Source organism: Lactuca virosa, chromosome 7 (assembly GCF_052849685.1).
Source record: "Lactuca virosa cultivar CGN04683 chromosome 7, Lactuca_virosa_CGN04683_v6, whole genome shotgun sequence".
Classification (NCBI taxonomy): domain Eukaryota; kingdom Viridiplantae; phylum Streptophyta; class Magnoliopsida; order Asterales; family Asteraceae; genus Lactuca; species Lactuca virosa.
In genome coordinates, this window is record NC_136432.1 from 110,946,501 (window position 1) to 110,969,678 (window position 23,178).

General features: G+C 34.4%; 2 protein-coding genes across 3 annotated transcripts; both read right to left on the reverse strand.

The window, feature by feature from the left end:
• Positions 1-11,436: 11,436 nt before the first annotated feature.
• Positions 11,437-17,124, reverse strand: LOC145126972 (FGGY family of carbohydrate kinase). Of its 2 annotated transcripts, none has more exons than XR_013716429.1 (15): positions 16,930-17,124; positions 16,221-16,300; positions 15,965-16,082; positions 15,695-15,873; positions 15,532-15,614; positions 15,262-15,452; positions 15,124-15,185; positions 14,826-14,928; positions 12,809-12,928; positions 12,615-12,734; positions 12,416-12,536; positions 12,194-12,350; positions 12,047-12,115; positions 11,834-11,961; positions 11,437-11,755 (listed from the first exon to the last, which is right to left on the reverse strand). XR_013716429.1 is itself a non-coding variant. In XM_079062234.1 (15 exons), the coding sequence occupies exons 1-15, from the start codon at positions 17,042-17,044 to the stop codon at positions 11,633-11,635; spliced, it is 1,773 nt and encodes a 590-aa protein (XP_078918360.1). In that variant the 5' UTR covers positions 17,045-17,112; the 3' UTR covers positions 11,437-11,632. The 2 variants fall into 2 exon arrangements, 1 of the variants encoding a protein (XP_078918360.1); XM_079062234.1 differs by having other exon boundaries at positions 12,043-12,115; positions 16,930-17,112.
• A 197-nt stretch (positions 17,125-17,321) lies between these two features.
• BIO1 (adenosylmethionine-8-amino-7-oxononanoate transaminase) lies at positions 17,322-21,357 on the reverse strand. Its single transcript, XM_079062233.1, has 14 exons — positions 20,573-21,357; positions 20,300-20,470; positions 19,926-20,187; positions 19,730-19,810; positions 19,521-19,641; positions 19,310-19,443; positions 19,125-19,219; positions 18,942-19,057; positions 18,709-18,855; positions 18,479-18,612; positions 18,138-18,269; positions 17,883-18,017; positions 17,696-17,808; positions 17,322-17,605 (listed from the first exon to the last, which is right to left on the reverse strand). The coding sequence occupies exons 1-14, from the start codon at positions 21,313-21,315 to the stop codon at positions 17,407-17,409; spliced, it is 2,583 nt and encodes an 860-aa protein (XP_078918359.1). The 5' UTR covers positions 21,316-21,357; the 3' UTR covers positions 17,322-17,406.
• Between the last annotated feature and the right edge of the window lie 1,821 nt (positions 21,358-23,178).

Below are 23,178 nucleotides of genomic sequence, written 5' to 3' on the forward strand. Positions count from 1 at the left end.
CTTGTAATTATGTACTGCATATTTCAAAAATTCTGCAACACCCTTTACATACGTTTCTGACGTTCTGTATGCTCTCATCCAAGACTTATCCATATTCAGTTTATAACAGCATCAACAATCAATATATGTTTCCTGTTCATTGAAGCATTTTAACAAACAGTTGGTGTGCATAAACGAAAAAGATCACATTACAATTAAATCCAATAACTGGAAACCAAATACTTGTTAATTGAAGAATATATGATGAAACATGACCAAACGAAATAGCAAAGATTAATATTTTGAAGGTAATTGTTTTTTATGTCCCTGTATAAATTAAGGTAGTATGTGTACCTGTATGAATTTCAAGATGTAGTATCAATTCGTGGTTGAAGTATAAACGTAGTTGCAATGCGTTTGTAGTAAGCAGAGAATGATTCGATGGGAATGCATATAGTCTAAAAATTCATATCTACGCAATAGGTGTGGATGATCAATGATATATCGAGAAAAAACAAAAAAAAAAGAGAAAAAAATTGTTCCTAAGGGGGTTCGAACCCATGACATTCCAAAATATACCTTTAACTACATTTACACTTACCAACTGGGGTGTCTGACTGTTTGTAAGTTATTAGTTTACGAAAAACACATAACAATAAACTAAAAGAGAAACATTTGCCGAAAATACCCCTGCTTCCTCTAGAACTGATCTAAGATAACCACATTTACCATCAATCATACTTTCCTCATTTGAGACAATATACTTAATTGTGGTTGCACAGTGTTTTTAATTACCCTTCACAATTGGAAATAAAAACAAATGACAAAAATACCCCTGATTCTTCTCACACTCTTATTGTTTAATTGTAGTTATGCACATCATATATGTATCCAAGATAAACTTATTTTTTTTCTATCAATACTATGATGATGCATACCCTTAGATGATTTTCCCTTTTTTTTATTCATTATATAGACTGAATGACCATTATACCCTTATATCTCAAACACAGTTTCAATGGGAAATTATAACATTTTCTTTGTTTTATGATAAAAACAATTAATTGACGGATATACCCCTGCTTTAGCATAATCTCCATATGTTGATAACAAACATGTGACAAACTAAATAATCTATCCAATAACTTACATCTAAAGTGGAAATAAGTTGAAAAGTACATTGCTTTGTTTACAAAACAATGCAGCAAAACAGGGACAATACTTATTCAGTTATAAGTATGAAACACAATATAAATAACAACATAAAATTATAATTATAATTACTTCCCATTTTACCCCTAAGACAGTTATATTCAAAACAACATCATATTGCTTACAAAAAAGAGTTTCATATGTACTCTGTATTAAACATAAAATGGAGTACAACATAGGTCCCCTACACTATATTTGTCCATGCTATCACATTCTCCTTCGCCATGTCCATTGCATCTTCCATTTTTTCTCTTGGAATGGTCATGTTTAGCATATGCCTGATGTATGCTATTCCATCATCAACTGTTGCCATTGGGTGTTCTGTTACAAACAGATGAATAAGCTTCTCAACCCTTTTGGATGGTGAGTTTATCAAAAAGTAGGAGAAATTGGTTGGAACAAATACATGCCTATGTTCAACATATAGATGTTCAATCTCTCGGAATTGGCTTGCCCTAACGATCATCTTGAAAGTTCCCAAACAAACATCATTCAGAATTGGAATCATTGTCAACCCACAGTTTTCTTCGGTTGGCATATGATACCAGTTACCCATAGTTGTATACCCCAAGCTTTTCGAAGAATGACCAAGCATCTCCATGTTCAGCAAATCGATGTTGACATATGAAATAAAGTTAACTTTTGCCGTTTGATACGACTTACCTGGATAGTCTGTAAAAAACCCGCCATGTACAACTCTAATGGTGAATCTCTTATCGTTTGCTTTCCCGTACTCTACTAATGGTGTGTTTGTCGGTGGTTCACTGCTTACACTCCAGAGTTGGAACCTCGGATTTGTCTATGGATCAGCATTCATCTTTGTTTCCATTGATCGCTGGAGTTGTTTTCACAGAGGAGGAGCAAATAATAGAAGCTATCGTATGTTGGTAATGAAGATGTAAGAATGACGATTCTGATATAAGGGGAGGCTTTAAATGGATCGTCATTCGGAGCTGAAGGGACATCGATGCAGGCCATCACTTCCGATTAATAGCAGGCTACAGGGGAGGTGCAATTTGAACGACGGTTGTGATAATGATTATCGATATTGTGTTATACATTAATATATTATTTACATTAATATATATAATATTAAATAAGTGTAACATCCATACTTTCTATGTTTTTATTATTACCATACAAAATATAAATTTAAATATAAATTAATTATAAATATATAAAATCATTTTTTAAATTAATATGGGTATGGTTTCCAGGTGTTGGTAATGGTTTGGGACCAAATTGGGTTTCTAATATGGGTATGGGTTGAAGGTGGTCGGGTGTTGGTAATTGTTGACCATCATTAGGTCATGTAGGGGTGTTGGTAATGGTTTGGGACCAAATTGGGTTTCTAATACGGGTATGGGTTGAAGGTGGTCGGGTGTTGGTAATGGTTGACCATCATTAGGTCATGTAGGGGTGTTGGTAATGGTTTGGGACCAAATTGGGTTTCTAATACGGGTATGGGTTGAAGGTGGTCGGGTGTTGGTACGGGTTGACCATCATTAGGTCATGTAGGGTGTTGGTAATGGTTTGGGACCAAATTGGGTTTCTAATACGGGTATGGGTTGAAGGTGTCTGGGTGTTGGTACGGGTTGACCATCATTAGGTCATGTAGGGGTGTTGGTAATGGTTTGGGACCAAATTGGGTTTCTAATACGGGTATGGGTTGAAGGTGGTCGGGTGTTGGTATGGGTTGACCCTCATTAGGTCATGTAGGGGTGTTGGTAATGGTTTGGGACCAAATTGGGTTTCTAATATGGGTATGGGTTGAAGGTGGTCGGGTGTTGGTTATGGTTGATCATCATTAGGTCATGTAGGGGTGTTGGTAATGGTTTGGGACCAAATTGGGTTTCTAATACGGGTATGGGTTGAAGGTGGTCGGGTGTTGGTACGGGTTGACCATCATTAGGTCATGTAGGGGTGTTGGTAATGGTTTGGGACCAAATTGGGTTTCTAATATGGGTACGGGTTTAGGACCGAAATGGGTTTATAGTAGGTGTATGGATTTTCTTTTTCTAACTTAATATAAAATAAAATAAAAAATCTTAACAAAGTGTTCACACGGAAAAATTAGTAAGCTGACTAGACCTTTATCTTATTTTCGTTTTATTATACTATTATCCCATTGCATATACATAATTAAATGTTAAATATTTTTTATTTCCAATAGTGATATAGTTGTATCCTATCGTAAAATTGTTAATTTACAAGGACCAAAGTTGTAACATTTCTATTTATATCTAATAACTCGTAATAATATTTCAAAAGCCAGAACATGTTTCCAAACCACGATTTATGCTTCTCATCGTGTGAGTTCACTATCAGATCAAAATTTGGAAAAAATTTGAATTCATCAATCAAAATTAAGCAAATATAATGGGAGGCAAAAAAAATTTCCATTTTGTTTTGGGCTCCAAATCAACGCAGGAAGTATTCATCTATCTCACCGCCAAAACTATGAAGATCAATCCATCAGATGAAGGAAAATCCGGTAAATTTGGTAACCACCCTTAAATTAGGGTGTACTAACAATGTATTATTTTAAAAGACTTTGATTTTTTCAACCATTATGTGGTTTTTCTCTAGGTTATATCGATCCCAGTTGGATTATATTTCAGTTCATCATTCGACAACATTCATCACGCATTTCTACTGTAAGTATATTCTCTGTATATTGTGTCAATGTTATTGATTGTATTGATTAGGGGATTATACATAAAACATAATTTTTTTGATTCTGCGTATTACTGTGCTTGTTACACACCAACTGTTCGATGAAATGTGTATGTGAAATTTTGTATGTAATATAAGTTAGTCATACTTTTTATTAAACATACAAATAATCAAACTTAATTCATATGTTTCATGTCAACAGAAGAATCATGGAGGTGAACAAGGAACAACATGAGGATATGCCTGACTATGATATGGAATTTGAGCAAGATGATGGAACACAATTTTATGAATCGGACACAGAAGATGGTGAAAATAATGACATTGAATACAATAGCCATTCAGATTCGGAAGAAGAAATGCAAAGCAAAGTTCCTACAAGGTCACCTAGGAAGAGGGGACTGACTCGATTGCCAAAGCTGAAGACTAAGTATGTCAATTCTGGTGGTAGAAAAAAACGTGTGAAGTTTGATGAATTCGGTAAGTTTACAGGGAAGAATAATGCAGTGTTCGTTAGTTATTTGGGAGATCTTGTCCGCGAGAAGGTGGGATTAAGTGCTCTTTGCTGGAAGAAAGTAAAACCGGAAGTGAAGGACAAACTTTGGGAAGAGATTATAGTAAATATTTTTTTCACTTTTTTTAACTGCATCTCATATTTTATTTACAAATCATGTATTAAATACTAACAAATCATTATTGTTTCATTTTAGCGCTATTTTAAAGTTGATGAAACTGGAAAAAGATTTGTGATGAATAGGCTTGGTATCCTTCTACGAAACTTCAGAAGGAAATTGTATGCAGCTTACATCAAGCCACATCTAGGGAATTCCAAAAAGCTTGGAGAAATCCTTGTTCGATATGGGGCAATAATTACTGAAAAAGATGATTGGAACAAATTTGTGACATATACGCAATCTGAGGAGTTTAATGTTACAACTTTTTCCCAAAACTTCTTCATTCATTTATCATAAAATTACCAAAAAGTCCTTGACAAATCTTTTTTTTTAGACAGGTTGTGTCACAAAAGACAGTCAAAGAGCGCAAGATGTCAAAGTACGCTCATCGGATGGGACGAGGGGGGTATACTACTCTTAGGCAGAAGTTGGTAAGCTTTGTTTTAGCTATATGATCATTTATATTACCTTCATAGTATGCTACTTAACAGAATTTTATTTTATATTGTTTACAATTTAATTTTTTTTATCAAGATTGAAGAGAAAGTGATTTCAAAGGAAGAAATGCCCCCAATGTCAATTATGTGGTGTAAAGGACGTGAAAGTAAAGGAGTATTTAAGGATGAAGATGTTAAACTCATGGCGGATAAACTAGTAACTTCAATAAACTTTTTTATTACTATTACTATAAAGATTTTAATCAGTTTTATTAGGACAATAATTATTAATATTTTGTGTGCTAGATGGAACAAGAAAAGCAGATAAAAGAAGGACAAGTTAATGTTGAACCAGGAACGGATGCCATGACCTTAGTTTTTGGCAAGGAAAAGGGAGGATTTTTAAAGGGTGTCGGCACAGGAGTCACTTACAACAGATATTTCAATGTTCCTCGCAGCAAAGGATCATCTAAGGAAGAAATTAAAGATCTTAAAGTTGCACTGCATAATGGAAAACCTGAGCTTGAGAAAAAAGATGCCGAACTCAAGGCTTTGTCTACAAAGGTTAATGAACAAGATCAAACACTAAAGCTAGTTTTGGCTCATCTTAATGCAAAAGGAGCTGACTTTCAAAATCTGTCTCATACTGTTGTAAGTAATCTTCTTAACAACATGTATTTTCAATGTTACTTGTAAATTGCATTTTTTTAGACATTTTCCATGTTTCTTTATATTTGCTAGGGTATTCCAAGTGACAAGATTGTTGAAAGTAGTGAAACAACTCCTGTTAGTCTCAAAAGCAAGCAACCATCAGAACCTGTAACACCAGTATGTTATCATTTTATAAGATAATCATTGATATATATTTTTTGATACTAATTTCTGTTTTTTCACTTGGGACTTTAATTTATTTAGGTTATTACAAAACCCACCAAGAAACAAGTTCAAACCAAATCTACAACTGCAACTCCCGATACACAATTGATTTCCATGAAATCTGCAACAGTAGTTTATACTTACTTTACAGTTTTCAACACTTTTAATTTATCTTTTATATTAAAATATAATTTTACATATATGTCTTAAACCTTTATATTAGGCAAATACAAAACCCACCAGAAAAGTTGTTGACTCTAAGACTGCCACTATCAATCCTGACATACCAAAAGTTTCACCAAATAAACCCCTTCACCAGGTAAGTGTTTTTTAAATGTTGAATATACATTTATGTCTTTTTTTTCTGATTCTAATATTACTTATCATTGTAGCCAATCAAGTGTACACTATCACATCCGTATAAAAGGAACATCGTTGCTCGTGGTACAATTCACTTATCATCAGAAAGACAATTCATTCATGGAGTTCCTCTACAAGATGATTGCTATAAAGTTTCCATTGATGAAGTGGTAATAAAACAAGCATTTCTACCCCATAAAACTGGAGAATTCACATTAGTTGAGGATGCATATAAAAGTTTTGTTCCATGGCCAAAATACCTTGTGCAACCCGAGTCAAAGGTTTGTTTAATTATGTTCACTACTTTCTGCATCACACTTTATTTTCTTTTTTTAGTAGTATACTAAGGTTTTGATGTACTCAATTTTTTTTGTTTCAATGTTGTTGTTATAGGTACCAGAAATTATATCACATCAAGAACATCAACATCAAAACTCAAAGAAAAGGAAACCAACTTACATCTCATCGGATGCCCTTCTCAAGAAGACAAGGAGCAATACAAATAAGAAGAATGTCTAGTTATGTTTAGGTTTTGGTTTATGATGTATTTGATTTTTTTACCATTATTTAAATTTTTGAAATTAGAACAATTTTTTTATTTTTTTTGGTATTTTAATTAGGAATTTAATGTATGGATTTGGATTTTAATTATTATTAATATCAAATTATGAATTTTAATTTTGTTTCATATTGTTGGGTTTGGTTACTTTAATTTAAATTATTTTGAGGTGTCTAAATTTGTATAAAAAGTAACAATAAATATTAAATTACAGAGGCTTTAATATAAATTTGGTCATGTTTTATTGGTTTTCAATGTCTCTATAATTATACAATGGTTACTTTACATCATTTTTTAACGTGTGGCTAAATGGTTAACAATAGATACCATAATTGATTGTTGTTGTGACGAAATACTAGCAAATCGTCACTTATAAATTTAATTATATGTGTCCATTTACCTAACATGGTCATGTTCACCGTAATTATATGTATCTAAAATATACCCAATAGTCTTATTACGATACTAAATAGTCCTTAATTTTAACAAAATGTGTGTCTTTATAATACTTATGATTGTATTTCACTTAATTGTGTGTCTCTGTACGATAGGCTATAGTCACAAAAATTGATTGTTTTTTGTGACTAATTATTAGCAATTCGCCACTTATGCAATTAATTATATGTGTCCATTTACCAAACATGGTCATGCTCACCGTAATTACATGTTTACAAAAGATACACAATAGTCTTAACAAAATTTAAGTTGTGTGACAATATAAAAGAAAACAACTACACTAAAACATCATGAATGTCGTAAGTTGGTGATATACAGTCACCACAGTTACTAAATAAATGTGTCTAATGACGGTTTAACGCTACAATATTGGATATTTATGGAAAAAAATTTGTACAAATTTGTCACACTTTTATAATACGGCCACATGTTTTCACCTCATACGGACACTACATTTTAAAGTGACCATAAGACCCATACGATGGCGTCACCTTCCGTCACACTTTCAGTGCAAAAATAAAATGTCACTATATGCATATGGTCACACTTTTTTGGTGTGACTGTAAGTCATTTTTCTTGTAGTGATTTCTTCGGAAATGTTTTGATAACATATTTATCATGTTTTTATGGGAACAAATTCCGCAACATTTTTTATTAAAAGAGGTACTCTGATTTTTATAAAGCATAAACAAAATCGGTCTTTTCTGGCCATGAAAATGGGGATGTCACACTACCCTACAACGGTTAGACTCAAACAAGAGTTGCGAAATAGAGCTAGACCTATCCTTCTGAAATTATTTAGTCCTTGCAATATGTAACTTAACGTATTCGTTTACTAATTAGTAAAAGATAACTAAGACTCCTAAAAGCACAAAGCAAGCAGCATTCGGGCATTGAGTAAACATAATCAGACATGTCCTTCTTTGGCTATCATATTACTGACTAATCAGTACTAGCATACAGTTCTACAAGCTCATACAGCAGGCATATAAGGCATCATTCCTAGATCCTTAGCCCTAAACTAGCATGCAGTTCTCATACACATAACATAACATAACTTGTATGGGTAATTTGGGAGTACTTACTTGAGCTCGGCTGATTGCATGCACCGCACCCTTTTCTCTTTTCAATGTTCTTTTTCTCTTTTCAAAGTTTTTATAAAAATGATTCTCTTTTGAAAATTTTCATACCAATTCCTCGGTTTGAGTTCAGACACACCCGAAAGTGTACCCGAATCTCTCAAACCAAGGCTCTGATACCAACTTGAAACATCCCAGAAATACGGTCCAAAATTTTCATTTTTAAATTATTTAATAAAACCATAATTCATCAATCATCATAATAAAAATCATAAGTCTTGTAACTCCAAAACATCATATCAAATATTGTGTCCAAATCAAGTGAATAAAACATCAGAGTCTAAACATCCCAGGCTGAACTAATGGTGTGTGCACTGCAATCATCCCGAGCTCTTCCCCTTGCTACCGGAAGTACCTGAAACCAAAACTGAAACCTGTAAGCATGAAGCTTAGTGAGTTTCCTCAAGCTACCACATACCATACACATATCATGCAACTAGGAGATTCGGGCCCCACCCACACTCTGCTGTCTAGGAGATTCGGGCCCCGCCCACACTCCGATGTCTAGGAGATTCGGGCCCCGCCCACACTCCGCTGCCTGGAGATTCGGGTCCCGCCCACACTCCGCTGTCTAGGAGATTCGGGCTCCGCCCACACCCCACTGCTAACATGCATACCAGTATCACATAAACAACAAGTATATCTAATTCTATCTAGCAATCACATATTCATACTCAAAAAATACTATGAGATTCAGGCCCCGCCCACACTCGGTTAATATGAGATTCGGGCCCCGCCCACTCTCAACTGCTAACATATCACATATACGGGTCGGTCTTGGCGCCTTAGACCCGTTCCTACTGAAGGAAACTCGCCTCGTACGCTAACTGTGAAATCTCGGATGAGGAATTTCTGACTGCGTCTCCAACGACTCCCCGACTGCTCATTTCACAATAACACTTAATCAAAATCCTATAATCTTTCTTAGGGTAAAATGACCATTTTACCCCTGGCCAAGGTCAACGTGTTGGTCAAAGTCAAGGTCAAGGTCAACCCCCAGTTGACCCTCTCGTCGAGTTATCTTCTAACTCGTCGAGTTCATATGCTATTCGGACTCGTGATAAACCAGGTCAACTCGTCAAGTCATCCTCAGACTCGTCGAGTTTTTCCTTGTGCAGAATCGGGACATATCAACACGACTCGTCGGGTTCTCCCACCGACTCATCGAGTTCCTTCAGAACTTAGAATCGTTCAAAACCCTGGTCCACTCGTCAAGTTGTCCAGCAACTCGTCATGTTCATGTGGTGTCCATGCTCGGGATGAACCCTAATCACTCGTCGAGTTACCCTAATAACTCGTCGAGTTCATGCGGAAATCAGAGACGGAGAAACCCTCTTCAACTAGTCGAGTTGGCTGCCCAACTCGCCGAGTTCCTTCAATCCATTTCTCATGCAGTCATTTCTAAGCTAAACTAAGGCTCTAAAAGGTAGATCTAACCTCCTGGAGCATGATTTCCATGTAAAGTTGCAACCTTTACGTGCATGCAAGCTCCAAATGCCAAGAACTAGGCTAAAAGAAAGGTTAGAATAAGGAGAAGGGTCTATGCTTCAAAAAGCTTGAGGCTTTACAACATTGGGGATTAAGAGAGTCCATATCTGAAGATGCAACTTCAAATCATGCTTCACACAAGAATTATCCCACAAAAGAGCTAGAAAAGGGCTTACAAGCTTAAAATAACCAAATCTATCAATAGGAGGATCAAGGTAACGACTTGTTACCTTCCAAATGCTGCCAAACTGGAATAGGTGATGGATCTACAAGCTCTTCCTTGTTCCTTGCTTCCAATCCTTCAAGATATGCGCCAACAATCCAACTTTTAGCCTTGAAATGCTCAAAAACGGGGTTAGATGGCTAGGGTTTTGCTCCTGGACGAGAGAGGGTAGAGTGGAGGCCGGGGAGAGGTGCTTAATGTTCCTTAAATAGGGTGCAAACCCTAAAAATTAGGGTTTCATTCAAACAACCCTAGTCGTCGAGTCGAGTAGATCACTTAAAACCCGCACGTACTCTGCCCTCCACTCGACGGGTTAGGGTCACCAACTCGTCGAGTTGTCTTTCCAAAATGAATAAATTAAAGAATTAAATGCATACCAAAACCCAGGCGTTACAACAATTTTGGGTTTATGATGAGGCTACTTCAACGGTGGTGATCAAGTTGAAGAAAAAACAGTTTCGTATTGTTGATCCCAAAGATTTGTTGAAGTTTGGAGAACGTGATATCCACACTTTATCAAACTTTCAGATTATCGTAGAGAATGAACTATTTGAAGCTGCCGCGAAAGTTTTCACTGGAATGGTAGCTACAATTATCGCAAGAAGCTGTGGGCAGGGGCATTTGACCAAGTAGATGTACATCTTTTAGAGAAACCTTGAAGAGAACAGAAAGCAATAAACCAATGGGGAGATTATTGGGCTATATTTAATGGTTTATGTTTTGTTTTGAATGTATTATGTTGTTCTCGGTTTTGGACCAAAATCACCTAGTGATTTCAGTGGGCTTAGTGTGTTCTCGATGGGCTTATTATGTATGGGCTTTAGGTTATCGGTTTAGTATACATATGGTCTGTGTATAGCCGTTCAAACAGAATGTATTTTTGGTAATACTAGTGATTCACGGCTGAAGTGTGATTGAGTGTACTTGACAGTTATTCAATAGAATTGTGTGCATTCATGTTATTGAAACGTGTTCTTGATATATCTAATTGATTGTTTCGTATCATTGTTTGATTAAGATTCCGCATTAAATCAAATGATTGCATTGATACTTTGATAGATCCAAATTCAGGGACTTACATAACTAAACTGAATAACCAAATAAACCTAACCCAATAAACGAAATATAATTTGTTTCGATTTCTTTATTCGGTTTTAGATTTTTATGAGTCCCCTAGTTGTCATGTCTTTCCAATCATCTATATAAAAACAGACATATCGGTAACTTCAACATCATAATTCATAACATGCATCCAATTTAATATTTACAAGTACCAACTCTTAATATTAACAAATGATCAAGTTATTGCCACCACCTCATTATTTGTTCTCCACCTTTTCTCCGGTAAAACAAAAGGTATCAGTTGAGTCTCACTTAAACACAATATACTTTGTTTTGTCCTGTGTAACAAACAAACGGGCCCTGGCCCCAAAAGAAGGATGAAACTGACTTCACCAAAACGGACGTTAAATACACTGTAACTCAATTTTTTTCAAGGTAAAACCATTTTTACAGTTTGCGTATTGTTAATTAAACAAAGGAGGGTTGGAGTTTTAACACAATGCTTCAGCCATGATTGAACGATAATTGAGCTGCTGTTCATAAAGTTGCCTGAAAATACGATATTTTGCATCATGATACTTCTTCACTTTCGGATCTTCTGATGGATAGATCACCTGTAAATTTACAAAAAAAGACCCTCACGTTACTCTTTTTCACATTTAACCCTTAATTATTAATTAATTACTACAAACCTGTCCAGCTGCATTGAGTGCCTTCATGGCCCCTCTCAGACTTGAATATTTCTTTGCAGCAACAGCTCCAACAATGGCAGCACCTAATAGCACTGATTCACTTTCCCTTGGAAGAATTATCCGACAACCTGTATTTATTTAAATAATTACATTTTTTAAAAATATATAATTTATATAAAAAAAAAATAATGAGAGAGAGAAAGAGAGACCAACGATATCAGCATGCTCTTGAATGAACAGCAAATTCTTTGAAAGCCCACCAGAAGCAAGCAGTGTATCAATCTAGAAGAATAAAAACCATCTTGTTAATGGGAGGGGTATTTTGGGTATTTAGTATATTAAAAAAAGTAGTCGTATTACTTTGTGTCCATGGTTATTGCAATGCTCTATGATATGACGTGTACCATATGCAAGGCCTTGTACAGTGGCAAAGTATTGAAGTGCCAGCTGTCTTTCACTCGTATCAAGATTTAAACCACAAATCATTCCTTTCGCATTTGGGTCTGCAATCGGAGACCTAAAAGCAAAAACTTCAAAGTTATTTGTCACATCACTTTTGAAGGGTATTTATGTCATATTTACCTGTTACCATGAAAATCAGGAAGCACGTGTAGATCAGATGTTAAAGCAGCAATAAATGGAGCGCCAGTGTCACGCATCAATTGTGCTAGTAAATCGTTCAACATTTGAAAAAGAGAAATATCTGGAAGATTTACATAATTTTAAAAACAATTAAAAAATACAGTGGGTCCCACAATGTCACTAATTAATTGATTCTTACTTTGGGAAGCAGCACGATTTGCAAGATGTGAAGATGCAACGTGATTATCGACTATATAATCCAATAGTGCACCCGTTGCACTTTGACCTCCTTCAGTCAACCAATACTCAGGAACCATAGCTACATGTATCCAAAACGTTTTCTTTTTACCATGAGTTTAGTAAATTGTTTAAGTGAGGGTAAAAAAAAATTACCTGACCAAAATGGGCCCCACACACCGGGAATAAACAATTTGGTCTTTGAGACAGCCATGTGGCATGTGGAAGTTCCACATACCAAAACCATACGCCGGCATATACCATCATCATCATATTCTGACATATCATATTCTTTCTAATCAGGACTACATAAAAACATATTTAAAAAACACAATGCACTTATATTTTTTTACCCATAATAGCAATGTATACTTATAAGAAATGTGAGTACATTGTTGTTTATGTAGAAGGAAATGCAAGTATGATGCTAAAAAAGATTATTTAATTTTCAAATTAAAAAATACATCCTACTAACTATAAATACCACCCATTTTTTATACATTTCACTACAAAAAAGCACAAGTTCTTTCAATTTTCTTATTTTTGCTTCAACCTATGGATCCAAATCAAAATGCCCCACCCACTCCAAACACTCCAAATGATCTATATGTACATCTTAATTACATGCAATTGTTAACATCCCCAATCCAACAACAACTTCTATTCACCAATCTTCCATACCATCCAAACTACTACCAATAACAACGACCACAACAATTCAACAACCCCAATTTCAAGCCTTTCAACAACAACCTTCTCAATAATCTCAACTTCAACAATTTCAAACACAACCTTTACAACCATCTTTATCTCAATCCTAACCTATAAACCTCAACAATGACGACGACGAAAGGGTCCAAGAAACACAACCACCATCTAGAAGAAGGCAACAAAAAGGAAAAACTCAAAATAAAAATAATATAAAAATAAAAATAAATAAATAAGCACTAGGGCGAAGACGAGGAGCAAGCTTTAGTGAAAGCTTGGACTTTCATATTGCAAGACGGTGAAATCGGCAACATGCAATCAGATCAAAGTTTTTGGAATCCTGTTTTAGACCACTTTCATGCGCTCTTAGGAAGGGAAACAGAACGGACGTGCGACTCGGTCAATGCAAAATGGCGTGATCTACGGGCGGCTTGCACGAAATTTAATGGCATGTTTGACAATCTTAAAAATATTCAAAAAAATGGTAGCAACGATTTCGATATTTTATCAACCGCATTATATCAATACAAAGTTACCAACAATGGTAAATCAATCAGCAACCAAAAAGCATGGGAAGTTTGTCGTAACAGTCCAAAATTCTACATCCGGATGCGGCGTATTCGGGATCTACCACCGACTCCAACAAAAGGCCAAGAACTTCCGAATCAGACAGACAAAAACAGACAAAACTTTAAGTTTTCTATATATATATATATATATATATATATATATATATATATATATATATATATATATATATATATATATGAAGCAACGGAAGAAGCTCGTCGCCAAAAAATAACGCTTACCGATCTTCAAATTATAAACACAAAGCCCCAACGGAATCTTGATCAGGAAAATCTAGCGACGTTTCTAAAAATTTAACAAGTCTGCGAAAAATATGGAAATTAGGCTCTAAGGTTTTTAGTATTTATGTTTTATTTTCTATGTTTTTTTAGTTATTTAGGTTTTAAATTTTTATGTTTTTATGTTTTTTTAGTAATTTAGGTTTTAAATTTAAGTTATGTAATAGGGTTTTAAGTGATGTAAAATATTTATTTATGTTTATTATTTAATCTAATGTCAAAAAAAAAGATAAATATTGTGGAGTGTTAACCATTTCCAATGGCTAGTGGTTTGGTAGTGAACATATGGTGGAGATGACATGGCGCATAGGTGGCATCACTTTTCTAGTGGGTTGGTTGTGACCATACCTTGTAGCCTTAAGGGTAAAGAAATGTCAGCATGCCACATCATCAAAACTAACACATCATCATGCCACGTCAGCAGGCAACCAGGTTGATCGGTCAAGTGATCAGAATTGTAATAAATTGGAAATCACAGTGTCCAATTTGAGACAAAATAATAATAATAACGCAGTGTCAAAATCGAATTTTCGTGTAAACTTAATGACTTTTGTGGAATTTACCCTAAAAAATATATGGTAAAATGAATAAGTTGTGACCTTTAGGTTCAGATTCAGGCACACTTTCCATCACTCCAACGCCACCAGCATGAGCATCAATCAATGAAGTTCCTACTGGAATCCCACTCACAAGCCCCAATTCCTGAAAAATTAAGAATAATTTATAAAGCCAGATTGTAAAATAGAAAAGCATCCATATTCCATATCATCATTCAATCATTCATTTTCCTTCAAAATAATTTGTTTGATTGATTAATTAATTAATTAATTAAAACCTCAATGTAAATTGGAACGCGAGTTCAAATGAATGTGAATTCTTCATTACAAAATATCTTGCCTTGGCAGCATCAGGTGTTAGACCACAGCCCAGAGCATGACCAGGGAAAGCTACACTTCTTCCTGTTTGTTCATCAGAAGTAAAAATACGTAAATGCCCTTGTCATCCTCATCATAAACATAATAAATAGAAATGTACCTATTTTGGAATGATGTCCTTCAACAAGGTCAGGTAACCCAATCTCTTCCCAAAAATCATCATCCCATCCACATGCTTCCATTTCCATGTCTCTAGAGCTTTTTTCATCAATGTGTTGCATGTGTGCATGGCCTAAATATGTCCATTTGCATACTGTTGTGCACATGCTACGAGTATCATCTCCTGTTGCTCTAGAGAAATTACAGTGAATCAGAAAGAAAAGTAAAGGAGGGTAAATTTGGAATATCAAAAAAAAGATCTATTGTTTACCTGTATGACAACCAATCACTCAAATCCATCCACCTCCATGTCATTGACCAAGATTCTTGCAAATTCTCTTTCACCCACAACAGCTACAATTACAGAAACAAAATCCATTAGTAATTAGGGTTTTGGGGATTTGGGGATTTGGGGTTTAGGGTTAGGTAAATACCTTAGGTGGTTGCATCTCAGGAGAAATAGAACCACCACAATACTGTAACACAGGTGAATTTAAGGAATTTATTTTTTCAGCTTGTTTTACAGCTCTATGATCCATCCATACTATTACATTTCTTCGTGTATCACCACTCAAAGAAACTGAAACAGGTTGACCTTCAGAATCCACAGCAACTGCATAATTGATAATCAATAATCATAATCAATCCAGAGATTAAAAACTTAATGAGAAGAAGAAAAAAAATGGGTTATAGTGTGAACTAACCAAGAGAACATGTAGCTGCAAAGCCTAATCCAATTACTTCTTCACCAGCCACATCAGCAAGGGCTAAAGCTCTCTTGACAGCAGTGCAGATTGCAAGCCAAATATCAGTTGAAGATTGCTGAAATTGCACAGTTTCCAAAAAAGAATAAATGGCATGTAGGAATGAAACTTTCCTTTTTTGTTTGACAAAGGGGAATCATTTCTTTATCTGTTTTTTTATTAGAATCTTGTTTTTTTAACATCATGATATATTCACCTCAACACAGTCGCCTTCTTTCCAAATTTGTATAGGGCTGCTAGCAGAACCCAGAAGCTTCCCACCTTTATCAAAAAGTCCTGAAATATGTAACCAAGGTATGCATCTCTTAATCAAAAGAAGGGGCATTTTAGACATTTGGTCAATAGTCAAACTTTCCTATTTAGCTATGTGCCAAGTCAAACATTGCTTTGTATTCAGGATTAACAGATTGCACAATGATATCTTCAAAATAGAACAAAAGCTTATGACTAGGGTAACTCCAAAATAAGCTCAATAGAAGTAAAACTAAACCAATCAATTTTTAGGGCTTTAGATGCAAAAATGAAGTCTATTAATATATTCTTCTACAACTGTGTATAACTAAATAAGAACTAGATGTTAATTTACAATCAAACATATTACTTCAACTGATACTGAAATTAGTCATAAATTCAACACCACCAGTCTCTATTAACAGCAGTTGCTACAAAATTCTATGTTAACCATGAAATTTCCTGCAAAATCCTTCCAATTCGTATCAATTTTGGCCTCAAAACTTACCTTCGTTGACTTTAAAAACGCTACGTAAATTTCCTTCCAAATTTAACACGAAAAGTGAAACGTTCATAAACAGTAAACCACCAGTGTACCAGAGTATATCCGATACAATTACTAGTCTACAATAGTATACTCAAAAGAAGCGTAAGAGATAGAGAATGGTGGACACCTGCGCGAGCGCTACCGGTGCCTACGTCGACACCGAGAAACACGGAACGACTGGGACGATTAGGTGCGGCGGCGGCAATGGCGACGGCGGTGGCGGTGGCCGTGGCGGTGGTCATCTTGAAAGAAGCTGAAATGAAACGGTCTGAGGCGGAGAGAAACGGTGGTAGTTTTATCCTTTTTGAACATTTTTTAATTAATTAATTTCTTTCAATCTAATCTTCTACTAATTGCAATAAATCACTTAACTTCGATTTTAGTACAAGAATGGCCCCTATACTAATCATCAACTTTCCTTTTTGTCCCCTAACCAAAAAAAAAAAATACACTTGTACGTTTTACTTATTATTGCAAACATCGTTTTTAGTAATAAAATTTCTTTCTTCTAAGACTAGGTTTATCGGAAAATCCATATGATCACAAAAATAACCAATTCTCAAAAATACAAATAAAATACATATTGTTTGCAAATATTCAGTTCTCATATTTCAGAGTCATTTTCAATTTTCTCATGTCTGAACCCATTAAGTCTTGTGTAAAGTGTCTCCAACATTTGCAAACAAACATGAGGAGAAGTACATGGCCCACACATCATGTATATCACATTTCCCAAAGGCCGCATGTAAATACCATCTTCCCTAAGTTTTAGTAAAAGAGACGTTGTACATACTGAAGCATACCTACATAAATCAAGTCAAATCAAAACAAAAGAAAATGACATAAATACCCTTCAAAAATCATGTGATAGGTAATGATACATAGTTACATACCCAGCCTCAGAGTCTTCTACTTGAAGCTCTACAGCAAACAGAGTTCCTAATGAAACCACTCTTTCTACTATTGGATGAAATGAGATCTTTTGAACTAGCTCTGTATCCCATAACTGAAACGCCAATAAAATAGCAATTTTTTATATTTTGTAAAAAAAAAATGTTTCTAATTCTAATTTCTAAGTACCTCTGTTAATAGATTTTGTTCAGGAATCAAATTAGGGTTTGTTTGTGAATCCTTGAACCATTTAATGGAATTACAAGCTGCTGCACACCCTAAAGCATGTGCTGAATATGAGTGTCCATGTAGAAGAGCCTTTAGCTGACATAAGAAAAAAATAAATTTAAGAATATTTCAAAAACATAAATATGTGGAAAATTAAAACATTGTTTTTATTTTTTCCACATTAAGAAAAAAAGAAACAATAAGATCATTATTTACCTTTGAGTCTCCAACAAATGATTCAAAAACATCATTTGTAGCCAATGTAACAGCCAATGGGATAATGCCACCTGTCATTAACTTTGCGTAACAGGCTATATCTGGCTGACAGAAAAGTAACTCTGCTGCAGACTGAAATGAAAAAAAATAAAATAAACAAGGGCAAATCGGTAAAAAGCAAACTGTTTTTCCATTAAGTCAAAAAATACAAGATTAAGGTATTGTATGTTTCTCTTTTCTCTATATAAACAGAGACTGGTTGTGTTATTGACTAAAAGAACTGTTTGAATGTGAGTAAAATGACCATTTTACCCTTCTTTCTAGAATAAAACCTAACATACCTCCACCCCTAAGCGCCAAAAACCAGTAAAAACTTCATCAAAAATCACTGGAATTTTACGATTTTGACATTCTTTAACAAGTAAGCGCTGAAACAGTGGATCCACCATTAGCATGCCACCTGCCCCTTGTATCACTATCAAAATACAAAATATTTTTAAAAAAAAAAATTATTCAACTTTTTTTTTTGGCAAAAATGTCACTTCTAATAGTTTTGTAGTCACAGTTTTACCTGGTTCTATGATTAATGCTCCTGCATGAGATAATTTTTTTGATCTTGAATTTAACTTTAATTCTTGTGAAATATATGATGAATAAACTTCAGCAAGACTTGAATCATCTCTACTTTTATTAAAAACTTCAATACGTGACTTAAAAGCTGTTGAAAAAGACAGGATTTGTTAATAAAGTGAAAAAGACAAAAATACCCTCATCCTCATAAGTCAAAATATATGTTTTGCTTACATGTATCTTCCAATATCACATCATCAGCTTTCATATTTCCAGGAATGGATATTTTCCAAACTCCATCACACATAGAAACCAATGGAGGATCAAGAAAAAACCCTCTTCCAGTATACCTGAAAGTATTAAATTTTAAAAAAAAAAAAAAATTATAAAAGTTTAAAGAAAATGTAAAAAGCTAACCATGGTTGCTGGAGAAAACCAGTATAAGGTGATGGAGCTTGTGCTTCCATAGCACCTAATGTGTCTCCATGATATGATCCTTTAAGTGCTACAACCTGAAAGGAATAAATATAAATTTTCTTTTAAAGAAATTGACTTAAAATAGTATATAATATTTAAGATAAAAGATTCAATAATGTACATACCTTAAGCTCAATACTGTTTTCAACAGTATCCAAAAGCAACTCATTATCAACCAAGAATTTCCTAAATGCCATTTTCAGAGCAATTTCAATTGCTGTAGATCCATTATCTGAAAAATATGCTCGAGAAGCCCATCCTACATTTTATGATGAATATGAATATTCAAATTCATTTTATTATTAATAATAAATAAAAGAAAAATAGAAAACTAACCTTTTCCTACACCTTGAAGCAAAAGTTCAGCACATTCAAGAACTGGCTCATAAACATTCTCAGGAAACATTACATGCCCAAACCTTGCAGCAGTATACCCCATATCCCTTGCAAGCTTAATCTGAACCCACCTAAACAAGTATAAGTCAAAATTACAGAATTGCCCTTCAACCAACAAAATATAAATTACTACAAAAGCATAGAATGACCTGTAAAGCAGCATTAGGGCCCTGTGTCCACCAACTTGCACAAGCATCAAACATTTGAGTAATGCATCCATCATCCTTCACCTGTATACGAATCATAGCTCAAATCAGATAAAGTGATAAACTTTATAAACAAAAAAGAAATAAAACGAATAGTTTTTATGTTGAAAAGAATGATGAAAAGAAAGAGAAAGATAACCTTGTGAACTGAAAAGTTTTCTCCACAACGAGAATCAATGACTGTGACTTTTTCTTCTGATACAAGCTTATGTTGAGTGAAAGGCCACCAAAAGATTTCTTGAGCCTTTTTTGGCATTTCATGTAGTCTATCTGTTCTTTTTTGATGTGATGACATCATTATCACATTCAATGAGTCAAAAACACTTTTTGATTCAACAAACCACTCCATCAAGTTGTCTGAGGGATCTTTTGGGATAGATGGAAGAACAAGAACTGGTACCCTTACAAATTCAGAGACAAAAGAATATATATTTAAGTTTTCTAATCACTACAAGTTATGTTTTCCTACATTGAGAAAGATAAAGAATGGTTGAAACTTGAAAGTATGTTCACCTGTTTCTCAGGTAAGACAACAATGGCACTTCATTTTTGAGGCCATGATCTTCCAGAACAATAGCAGCTACATCATAACCTCGTATTGTAAGACTCTCGTAGGCTGAAATTGTTCCTGAAATACCCCCTAATCTTCCATCTCCCACTAGAATTGAAGGTAACCGAAATGGCCTACATACATGTTGTAAGAAGTTTGAGCTAATTATATTGAAGCATGAAGAAGTGACAAAAGTGGTAGATGCTAACTTTATAAACAACTGGAAATGCACTCACCGATACAAGTCACATTGAAGAGAACCAGATGATCCTGGACTTGCAACACCACCAGCAGTCTCAACCAAACTCAAAACAGTACTCCCACCATTTCCCTTACTTCCAACCCCAATTTCCAAACATCTCTTCAACAATGCCAACACATCAGAATCCTCCACATTTGCACCTTCTCTCTCAGCAGCCAAATGTGGTGAAATCGCCTCTTTCCATGCATACATTGTCTTGCATATCAACTCAGACCCCAGCTCCTCCCCAATCCCATGCTTCCTCTCTTCATAATAACCAAAATCCCCAAACCCGTTCTTACTTGTCCGACCTTCTCCACTGAAATTGTTGCCGATTTTTGGTTTCTCGGCCTGGATGGAGACGTTTAGGGTTTGGTTGGAAGCTAGGAGAGTTGATTGGGGGTTACAGCGGAGGAGAATTTGGGGAATTTTGCGGTAAACGAAGGCGGAATCGGAGTCGAGAGGGAAGCCTGTTTGGAGAGGTTTGATGTAGACTAATTTCGAAGGTGATGGTGAGGAAGAGAGGAGGGAGGAGGCGGCGAGGCCGGTGGAAACGAGGGTTTTGCCAAGACCAGTGTTGGCGGCCCATATGGTGTAGATAGGGTGTGAGAGAGTGTGTGAGATAGTTGAGAGGAAACGATGAAGAAGAGGAGGTGTTGATAGGTGGTGGTTGTGGTGGTGGCGGCGGCGGAGGAAGTGGCGGGAGTGAGTGAAGAAAAGAGGAGGATGTTGGAACATTGTGGGTGTGGTCCGGACTCCGGATTAACGGCTACGAATTTCAAAATATACATTTCTAACCTTTGATTTTATTTATCCTGCACGATTATTAAGTAGGAATGAATAACTCGTTTATAACCAAAAAAAAAACACGATAAATTCTTATTATTATCTTTTTCAAATTCAAATGTGTTATTTTCTTTTAGGGTTATCTCCAAAATACAATGACTTCTTAATTAATTGGGTTATTGTCATTTGGAGCTCAACAACTATCGGTTTTTGTTTTAAAAGATCTTGTTTTTTTTTGTACTCTAGATGCATAAACTATATGCATAAACTATAGAAATTAAGAAAATCTGTATAAAAAGTTCTTGCATTTTAACTTTATTAACAAAAAAGTCACCCCTGATTTATTTTTTGCAATTTAACCACTAGAACCGTCTATTACTTACAATTTGGCTCAATTTGTAGGTTACTGCATGCAAACAGTAGCAGACTTCGATGGTTAAATTGTATCAAATGTGACTTTTTTGTCAATAGGCCAAAATATAAGTATTTTTTTTCAATGCATAATATTTTTTAACTTCAAGTCGTATCTATTTTAAGATTAAATTATAATATATTTTTGTTAAAACAATCATTACAATTTGTTTGATTTTTAATATATGATAATAAATAAATACAATTTTTTTAATTATACTTCTATTTAATAAAATATAAAAGTCGATTAAAATGTAAAAATATGTTATTATAAAATATATCGTCAATTTTTTAATGATGAAACCAAATCAAAATTTGATACGAAATACATCCGCATACCAAATACTTGGTTGAAAAATCTTCATATGGGTTGGTGTGAAACACGAGCAAAATGAAGATGATCCGCAAATGATTTTTCTTTTTTTTTTGTCAATTGCATAAATAGGTTTTTAGACAATTATGAAACCACTGTTGACATTGGTAACTATTATGAAAATCCAAGAGAAGAAGAAGATTGTATGATGTTCCTTATTTGAACTTTTAAAATTGTAGGTATATTGGTATCAATGAGGTATATTGTAATCTATATTCTATATAAATTAAAAATACTTATTGTTGAGTTATCGCAAAAATAGAGCTTCTATGACATGCGAACGAGACTGTTTTGCATCTTCTCTATCGATCTATGGATGAGTCAATGCATTGTTTTCAACCAAGTACTTGGTATGTAGATGTATATTTCGTATCAAACTTTGATTTAATTTCATCATCAAAAAATGACAGATACATTTCATAACAATATATTTTTACATTTTAATCGGTTTTTATATTTTATGAAGTAGAAGTATAATTTATTGATTATCATATATTAAAAATCAAACAATTTGTAATAGTTGTTTCAACAAAAATAGATTATAATTTAGAGGGGGTTTCAACCAAAAAAAAAAAGATTTCAATAAGTTAGTATTTCTTACTTTTTAAAACTCTTTATAACTTTTTTAGGTTGTAAAAGTTAAATGTCACTTAAAACATGTAAAGGTTGAGACAAACACTTTTTAAAAAACAACTTATTGATTTTCCCCACCACAAAAGCTAATTTAAATACTTAAAAAAATAAAAAATAATAAAAAAAAAACACTCATTTTCTCACCACCATAAATCAATAAGTCATTTTGCCTAAAAATCCTTTTGAGGTTCAAAATGAAATCTCAAACACCCTCTTAAAACACCCTCTTAATCGTAAAATATATAAGACTTGAGGTTAAACATTATTATGCAAATAGAAAAAATTGCTTATATTTTGGCCTATTGACAAAAAGTCACCCTTGATATTTTGTTTAGAATTTAACCATCGAAACATGCTATTATTTGCGGTAACTTGCAAATTGAGTCAAATTGTAAATA